We start from the raw sequence: 9763 nt of genomic DNA on the forward strand, positions 1-9763 counted from the left end.
CGTGCAGCCCACAGGAGCTCAGCCCTGGTCCAGCACCCAAGTGGTACCAGCTCCAATTGCCCTCACCAGGCAGCAACAACAGCCACAACCCACACCTTATGTGCAAACACCAATACCCTGACTTAGACAAGGCAAAACCATGTTGTCCACATTTGCAATCTGTCTTCTGCACTCCAGCCCATTCCTCGTAGCCACCCTTAACTGGGAGTGCAGGAACCCATCAAGACATTCCCCGTCCTCCTTGTCTCTGCATTAGCATTTCAAAGCACACCTCCCTGTCATTTAACATCATGGACTTATTGTCTCAAAGTGTTAGATCACTAGTTTTGCAATAGTGGATATTTTTATTAAAACCTCAGCTTCTCAGCTGTAGGCAACTGTGAAAATAAAAGCCCTGACACGCCAAGAAAAATCTAGACCAATTAATAGTAGCACAAGGCTTAGAAAGAAAGAGCAGTCACAGAGGCCCTGAATCCTAAACACAGAGAGGTCTTCAAACCCAAGCAGACAGGCCCAAACCTTCAGAGAACGAAGACAAGAGTATTAAAATAATTCAGATTAGGGCATCCTAACTACTGCTGAAGAATTAAGGCTACTAATTTTGTCTAATTCAACCAAGACACAAGGGCCTGTTGAGATGTTGCATGAGGGAGACTGAAGAGGAGTTCTGATGAAGTGAGCAGAGTTAACTCATGCAGGACAGTGTCCATAATTAGGACTTGGAGTAAAATGCTGCTGCTACCCCAGCATGGACATTGTTGTGCTCTTGGGTGCCAGGATCTGACTTATTTTCCATTACCAAGAAGAAAGGTGTGGAGTCTTCTGCTCATCTGTAACAGGAGGCTTGCACAGAGCAAAGCTCCAGTGCTTGGTTGGCACCAGCCCTGGTGGGTGCTCAAGTTTGTTAATTCTATTGTCTTCTCTCCAAGATGGAGATCAGTGTGACCCCAATCCATGCAAAAATGGAGGCTTTTGCAAGGATGCAATAAGTTCCTATGTGTGCTGGTGCCCACCTGGGTATGAAGGCAGAAACTGTGAGATAGGTAAGTGCTGGGGGTTGACCTGTGCCTGCTCTGCCCTACATGAAATCCCATCAGATCAAAGCAGGCACAGAGTTTCATCCTGCTCATGGACTGTTTGGGACACACTTTGCCTTGCTGCAGGGCACCATGTGAAAGTGTAAATTCAGCCCCTCAGCAGTGGGATTGCAGGGGGGCATATAAGATACATATATAGGGCATATAGGAGCAGATGTCTGTCCTCTCCTGCCCTTGGTGGAGCCCCAGCTCCACCTCTGCCGACCACCAAGGTGCTTGATTGGACACAGGGTTTAACAGGCACTAAGGCTCAAGGTCTTTTGTTCAGGTCCCTGTGGCTGCCAGAGCAAATGTTGACACAGAGACCTTCCTTTATCTCCCCAGCACAAGCCTTGCTGGGGCTGCTTGTCAATCAGGGATAACTCCCTCACCCACTGAAAGCAACAGTTCTGACCCAACCCTGATGGGACCCTGTGCTCCCACCCCTCCTCTCCATTCCCCAAGCCAGGGGGGGCAGGATTATCACAATCTCCCCTCAATGGCATTTGGCTAAATTATTATAATTATCACCAGCAACCTTGACTCGAAAGGCAAACAAAAGGCAAATATTTTCCTGATGGGCTGAGGAATTTATGAAAACCAAACAGCTGATAATTTAAGCAAGATATTCAGCTCTTAGATTTATAATATAATCAGGGGCTGTGCAACTCGCATAATGTGCTAGACTCACTGCACTAATAAAAGATTCTCTTTCTAGTTGTGCTTCTGCTCTGGCAAGAGAGGAGTGTGTGTTAAAAAGAGCATTTCAAAGCTGCATCAAATTTAAATAGTCTCACTGCAGATTTCTCGTGGAAGTGAGACAGGCACAAAAATAGCACTAGAAGTGAGGCGTGAAAAGGAGCCCTGTAAAAATAGTAAATGATGGCATTAAAATGGCTACAGGAAGGGAGGTGTCCTTGAGGTAGTAGGAGTGGAGTTAATCTGCTGTGAAGTTATTTGAAAACTCATTGAGAATTTAAAGGGTGCCTGTGGATTAGTGGTTTCCTACCTCCAAGAGGTGGTTTTCCCACCACACAGGAGTGCAAGAAGAGAAGCACAAATCACAGGAATTTTGCTGTGCCTTGGGCTGGGACCAGTTCCATCAAACACCCTGCTGAAATGGGTCTTCCACATCAGCCTGCCATGATTTATTGCTGTGTCAGGAAGAAGAGATGGCTTTGCTTGAGGTTTTAAAATGGGAGCCCAGCAATAATGGCAGGACAAAGCCCTTCCTGGGTTCAGGGTTTGCTCCCATTGGACACCTGGTGTTCTCTGCAAGGATCAGCAGTGGGACTGGATGCCATAAGCACCTTGTGGGGGGAGGGAGGAGAGCAGCACCATGGCAGGGAAATCACGTGGGTCCTGACCAAATATTTGCAACAGTCCTTTAGGATCAGGCTGCCAAGTTCAGACAGCACACAGCTGTTGGAGGCAAGAGGCTGCACCAAGACTTGGCAGGACCTCTTATAGGGCCATTCCTCAACCTGCCTTCTCAAAGAGGTGCTCAGTGCTCCTTCACGATGAGGAGGCACACGACTGGAAAGGAGGAGAGTCCCTGTAAGCAAGTGACCATTTTCCATGGTCTGGGAGAACCAGAATGGGGTGCAGGCTGAGTCCAAAGACCCAACAAACCTCTGATCCATTATATTTTCAAAGAGCTTTCACAGGTTAATTTTACTTTCTTTCAGACTTCACTTGTGCTATAAAGAATGGAGGCTGCAAGCACTTTTGCAGGCACGACCCATCCAACAAAGTTGTGTGTTCCTGTGCCACTGGCTACAGACTTCATGAAGATGGAAAGTCCTGTGAACCTACAGGTTAACTTTTTAAGTATTTTTTAAGAGATCTGGTGAAAGTTTCCAAGGTTTATTCCTGCATTTAGGTACATGAATCTCATAGAAATGCAATATCCTGCTGGAAACCAGCCTTGTTTCCCTGCTTAGCAAATATAAAGAGCCTGACCCTACAAATTCCCAATAGCAGATGTGGGGTCAAGTTTGAAGGATGCAATCTAAACACTGGGTTTTTTTAGCCAAGGTGGGTGGAGAAGAGAGGCAGGTGTCTGGGAATTTGTCCACAAGACAAATCCCTGTTTCAGATGGCTATTCACACAGGCACCTTTCCCACTTGCATCCATCTTATATTTCTAGGTATGAATCAGTAGTTTTCTGGAGACAGAAAAATTACTTTCAGCTACCCTAGAATACACACTGGTTCCCACCCAGCCAGAGCTCACTCCCAAGTTTTCCTAGTAAGAGCTACCATTTAGTTACTGATCCTACAACAAGAATGCTCTGGGCTTTTTCAGAACAAAAGACAATCTTTCTTACTGTAAATCCCCCTGGTATACCATTTGATGGCTGGGCATCATACAGCATCTTCTAATTGCCTGACCTGGGTGGAGACAAGGCAAGCTTGGTGGTGGTGCTGCCCCCCACCAGTGTGTAACTGCACATGAAGACCCTCAACAGGACCTAGATTCCATGGCTCAGCTGTGGCTTTGAGGAACAAGATAGCAAGGCAGCCTGAGGGCTGGAGGGGAAATGCATTGCTTGAGTTTGCAACCTCAAAAAGGACTAAAGAATAGCTGGTTCCTGTTATACTGCCCAGTCCCACCCTACTCCTAGGCTGTGCAATCCCAACCCATCACCATGCAGCAAGTTAGAGTACAAAGACCTCAGCAGCACATTTGGTAGAGGACAGAGAAGGTTGAATAGAGAAAGAAAATTGTCATCTAAGCTGAATTTAACATGATGTGATTGTATTTCTGACACCAGAGGCTAAGAAGTTTGCACACCTAAGCTAGCACTCAGGAACCTGCACAGGTGACTTAGTTCCTGAAGGTCAGATAGCTACAGCCAGCAACACTGAGCTCCTGAAAGCACTGACTTTCAGCAGTCAGTGTAAGAAGTAACTTAGGAAGTTCTTCTGTTGCTAGAGATCATTAAGAGCTCAGCCTGTGTTGCCCAACACGCTGTATTGCTGCCACTGGACCAGAAAGTTTTATTGTTAGCAATAAGATCATCTTTCAGGTTGGGTAATTGCCCTTCCTGCAAAAGCTTAGGCTTTTGTTGGCTCTGAAACCTTCATTTCCTAGCCTAACCTCACGGGCAGCACTTCCCATCACTCAACACTTACTTGAGCCCTGTTCCTAAAATGAACTGTGAAGAAAAAAAAAAAAGACATCTCAGTAGGCCACACTTATTTCTGATTTACACTAATGTTTGTTTGCACAGTGATGTCAAAAGCTTTTTAGCTGAAAGACAATGCCTGATGCTATTTACTACTTTGCCTGCCACTGTCAGCAGGCATTCAGCACACACTGAGTAAGAGAGAAATGGGAAGAGCTCCTCTGAAATGAGCTTGCAAATGAGATCTTCATTAACAGAGAAAATCTACAACTCTTCCTAGAGTTCACTAATGTTTTCCTTACCTTGGTGCCAAGTAGGATTATCTGTACAACTGGCAGATATTATTTCCTGCCCTATCCCAGCTGGACTTTTATTGTGCTGGAGTTATCTGCTGTAGGAATGCCAGCCAAGTGGCACCTTAGCAGCCCATGAGGTGCAGGCACAGCTGCACCAGCCCCCCACACCTACACTCTCTCACCAGCTTTCTGCCTTTTCAAAGCTGTTCAACATTCTTTTCTAAAGCCCAGAAACAACTTATGCTTGTGCTACTCTTGCATATCACCCACCCTGCTGCCCAAAGGCACAGGCAGCTGCTGGCCTGGAGAGCACAAGAGTCATCCCACAGACATGAATCTCCTGTGTCAGGCCCCAAAAAGGACCCTGAGGTGAGGCACCATTTGTCTCCTCACCTGCTCCTCCAGTTGGTGCAAGTCCCAGCAGGACACGCAGCCGGTCCTAACCCTGTTCCTCTCCCAGTGCCCTACCCCTGCGGGAGGATCACGGCTCCAGAAGCCAAGAACAAGCTCACCAGGGCCATAAACACCTTCGAGCACTGGAACATCAGCACCAACGACCACGATGATGATCACGAGGCGCTCGACAACACCACGGAACGCGGCCCCGCCGCCCCCACGAGGATCACCCCCATCATCAAGACTGGCACACGCGTGGTCGGCGGGTCAGACAGCAGGAGGGGAGAGGTGCCCTGGCAGGTACTGCCTCTTTCTGCAGCTCTCCTGTCCTGGAACCCCAGCAATTGCTCTCTCTGCTCTTTCCTTCTGAACGCAGGGACCACTCATTTCTACATTTTACCTCTTTACATTATTTTTTCACGTTCACCCTACATTTTATACCCCAGCAACCAAAGCTGCCCGGCTGGCAGCCCACCCTTGCAAACAAGCTAGAAGTCAGAGTCTCAGCAGCTTTATCTGGCAGGGTACAAAAGATTCTTTCTTGAGCTGCAGCAGCAGATTCCTCCCTAGCTCCCAAATTTACCAAGACTAAGCTGAAGGCTGAGGGGGAGCTTTGCAAGTAACGATGCAGCTCCTTTTCTGGTTCCATCAGCTTCAACAGATCCATCATAATTCACACCAACAAAGGATCTGTCCTGGTATGACATCTACCAAATCCAGCTGCTCTTTAGTTATCCAACCCCACGTCCTACTTGCAACGTCACAGTCATCTCTGCCTCACCAAAAGTAACGTCACAGGTGAGGCAGGAGTGGCAAAGAAACCTCCTCCAGCCCACCCACCACCCTGCAAATACGTTTAAATTCTTTTCAAAAGCAAAGACAGCTCCAAGCTTGGCTCTCTTTCAGTCATTCACTGCCCTTAAATTCTACTCTGGCTTCAGTGAGAACAGAAATCTCAGTGGCTGAGAGTGCAAAATAATAAATCCAGATGAGATTCTAGGAATGACAAATCTCTTTCTGTCGCAAGCTCTGGTACAGACTGACACTGGTGATGTCAATGAAAAGTTGCCCACATAGGGAGATAAACACCCACTCACACAGCTGATCCTTCTGTGTCTGCTGAGGGAGCACAGCAGTGAGCACAGTGTTTGCAGGTAGGTCAGGAGCAGGAATCTACCCTCCAGTTCAGAGCTAAAAAAGCTCTGGGAGCATCCATGGCCACCAGAAGCAGAAGGTTTATTGGGAGGTCCCATTTTGTGTGTGAAAGCAAGTGGCCATACCACTCCCTGAGCCACACAAGCCTTTCTAGCAGAGCCATTTGTGGGACAGGTGATGCTGGTGCCCACCACATTCAGAGAGCCAGGAAGCTAAAGATGAGAAATCAGTATCCCTAAAGAAAGTAAATTCACACACTGCAAGCCCAGCTAGTTGACTGTGTCCATGGACACCTCATCAGGCATCCTCTGAAAAGAAACCCTGGTTGCCCAGTCTGCAAATGAAGATGTGCAGGAGCCTGCTGGGATTCAGGCAGCAGCCAGAGGGTGTCCTGTTCCCCTGGGCTTTGGGGGTGGCTGTGGGGCTCAGATCACAGTGTTGGGCCTTCCAACCCATGGCAGTGTCTCCTCTGTGGCTGCTCCAGGGTCAGTCCTACACCCACAGCCACACACGGGTGCTGGGCTCCATGGTGGCACCAGCACCCTGCACTGCCAGCCCAGAGGGCCTGGGGCAGAGTCCCTGGGGGACATCAGGGATGGCTGTGGGCATGGAGGCAGCTGCTCCTTGCCATGGACAAGCTGCTTTCTCTTCATTATGGACACTGAGCTCCTTAAAATGAAGAGTTTAAACAAACAAACAACTCTGCCTAACAAGGCATTAAATGAGTAAACTCATGTTAAGGAGGCAGATAGGCAGTGACAAGCCATGTCATGTGAAAGGAACAGGATGGATGAATTATGAAGAAATCCTTCTTTTGAATACAGGTCACCAAGTCAGCCGAGCAATTTAATTATAATTCTTGGCATAAGGGATGTCCTGGTTTGTGCCCTGCAACTGCTGAGGTAGTTAGATCCCCAAATGGGAAGGATAGTAAGGATTTTGTCCCAAATTAACTAATTAAGATCTAGTCACTAGCAATACAATAGGGAAGTGCTTGTTTTTCAGATGCTCCAAGTTCTGCACTGAGCACTATCCCCTCCCAGGCTGCAGCCAAGGAAGGAGAAGAGGAACAGGGCAGTGTTGGCCACCACAGAGCAAGGGACAGGGACTCCAAGAGGAGCAGCATCTCTGTCAGCACTGGCTCTGTACCACCTAAACACAGCCTGTCCTACAGCCAAACACCCCCCTGCATTCAGCTCCTCTTCCCCCAAGATTCACATGGACCCCCAGGTGTGATTTCCTTCTGCTCCCACAGGTTTACCTGGTGAACAGCCACAACGTGGGCTTCTGTGGTGGGTCCATCATCAACGAGAAGTGGGTGGTGACAGCAGCTCACTGCCTGAACCCGGGTGACAACGTCACTGCTGTGGCAGGTGAGCACCTCACATGGCACCAGGCCAGGGGAGGGCCGTGGGACCAGGCTGGCAGCAGGGTGGGCAGCACCACAGCGTGAGCTGCTTTAGGGCACCAAAGCCCCAGTGAGTGTTTTGGCAGCCTGGTCCATGCAGGTGCCAGCATCTCCTGTAGGAGCAGTGAGCTGAGGCTGCCTCAGCCCCAGGGGCACCGAGCTGCTGGGCCATGGCCCAAACACGGCTCAGCCTGGCCACAAGAAACTGTCCCTTGAGCCAGAGAGGACTCCCCACTGCTCAAAAAAGCCCAGTGGCCTTCAGTTAAGATGCTGCTTCACGAGCTGGTGTGATGGATTTTTATCTCTATTAACCACATAGAACATCACTACCAATTTCTGCCTTTCTTGAGGGTCACACTATGTTGTAAAAAAACAAAACCAAGCAACTGTCAGAGAATGGATTCATGCAGCAGGTGCAAGAGGAGCATCTGTAGCCTGACTAACTCCTTGCAAGGAGAAGATGGCTACTTTTTCTCCTAACTTCTTTAGAAGTAAATAGAGTTTGTGGATCCTAGTACAGAAAGAGAAAGGCATGTGGGCAGTGCACACTCACAGCAGAGTTTCTGGGGAGTCAGGCAGGGGCAGCCTGGACAGAGTGCACAGCGAGTTGTGCTGCTACTTTACAAGACAAATGTATCCCTGCTTGAAAAATGGTGTTTCCCCCTGACTCCTGGCACCCAGGTCTTCCAGACAGCCTGCTGAGAACTGTGGCACAAACACCTTCCCTACATTATTTTTTCTCCCCTGTGTGAATATCTATTATGGGAGGGTTATACTGGTTTGTACTGGAAGGGAACACTGGTTAGTAATTGGTACAAGCAGCACTAAGAGGGGGCATGGAAGAATCATGCTTTTCATTTAAACACTATGACACATATTAGCAACAAAAATGACATTTTAAGCGAAGCACTGAGTTTACACCTACAGAAACAAGCTCATCAAGAGGGCTTCAGCTATATCTTCATATTCAGGGTTCATGCAGCTGAGCTCCTGCCCAGCGTTGGCAGGACAAGCACACAACATGTCTTGCCATCTACTCTCAGGCAGTTTTGCTGGAAAACCCAGCACAAAGCCCAAACTTGTACCCACTGACATGAACAAGGGCAGAATATCCAGTGCAAAACCAGTGTCCCCCCCGAAAGGCACGTTTCCACCTGGAGAGAGGTTTGCCTTCAGTGCATCTGCAAGCAAGCTGCTTCCCCCTTCAGGCCCTCTCCTGTATGTCACACACCCCTCCTTTCAGGGTATGTTACCAGCCAGCTCCTCCTGTGCTACCTTCAGACCACTCTGAAGCACTGCTGGGTTTGTAGGACAGGGTTTTGGACACACAGCAATTCAAGAAAGCAAAACACAATTGTGTAGGGCTTCAGAGACTATTGGATTTGTGGCTGCACCACGTACACTGTAGGGGCAACACCTGCTTCCTTCACATCCACTCATACTGAACGTTCAGCTGGGTATATAGCATGCAAGGAGGCCCAAAAGTTGATAGCAGGGACTGGTAGAAGCATTCCCCTCCCCTGGTCTTCTTTGCCTCTCCAGTTGTACCCCTGAAGAATATTTTCAGGACCCCAGCAACAGTAAGCAGTTGTAGCATAAGAAAAACCCTTTCAAGCTCTTCCCCCACACCCATCAGACCTCAGCAGTCTCTACAACTCCCTGAAAGGTCATTGTGGAGAGGTTGGTGCTGGTCTCTTTCCACAGGTAATTAGCAACAGAACAAGAGGGAAGGGCTTCAAGCTGCACCAGGGCAGGGTTAGACTGGACATGAGGAACAATTTTTTCACAGAGAGAGTGGTCAGACCCTGGAACAGGCTGCCCAGGGAGGTGGTGGAGTCACCATCCCTGAATGTGTTGAGGGGCTGTTTGGATGTTGGTGGAGATGGTTTAGGGGAGCACTTTGCAGAGCAGGGATGATGGTTGGACCTGGTGATCCCAAGGGGCTTTTCCAACCTGGATAGTTCTATGATCTTGCACTTGCACTGTAGACACAAAGCCTGAGAGGAAACCAACACTCACACTGCAGCAAACCCAAACCCTGGCAGAGCGCAGCTTCAGCACCAGCCACCAAACCTGCCTTCATCCTGCCCAGAACCAAGGTGAACACAGAAACAGCCTCCTCACCTGTGTCCGGGGGCTCCGCGCTGCTCCCGCAGGCGGCAGCGGGCAGGGCAGGGGCAGCGCTCAGAGGGACGGGATGGGATGGGATGGTCCGGAGGGCACAGCCGAGCAGGCAGAAACGCTGCAGGGGGGGTGAAACCCTCCCCGGGCTGCCGGGAAGCAGGAGGGAAAACTCATGCC

General features: G+C 49.1%; 1 protein-coding gene across 1 annotated transcript in view; it reads left to right on the forward strand.

Moving 5' to 3' along the window:
- The window catches only part of F9 (coagulation factor IX), a 15798-nt gene that overhangs the window by 4431 nt on the left and 1604 nt on the right, over window positions 1-9763 (forward strand). The window contains exons 4-7 of the mRNA XM_009997161.1: window positions 930-1043; window positions 2765-2893; window positions 4964-5199; window positions 7310-7427. Of these exons, the coding sequence (XP_009995463.1) occupies window positions 930-1043; window positions 2765-2893; window positions 4964-5199; window positions 7310-7427 (597 nt within the window). The remainder of the gene's footprint in view (window positions 1-929; window positions 1044-2764; window positions 2894-4963; window positions 5200-7309; window positions 7428-9763) is intronic.

Source organism: Chaetura pelagica, unplaced genomic scaffold (genome assembly GCF_000747805.2).
Source record: "Chaetura pelagica isolate M959 unplaced genomic scaffold, ChaPel_1.0 scaffold344, whole genome shotgun sequence".
In the NCBI taxonomy this organism is placed as follows: domain Eukaryota; kingdom Metazoa; phylum Chordata; class Aves; order Apodiformes; family Apodidae; genus Chaetura; species Chaetura pelagica.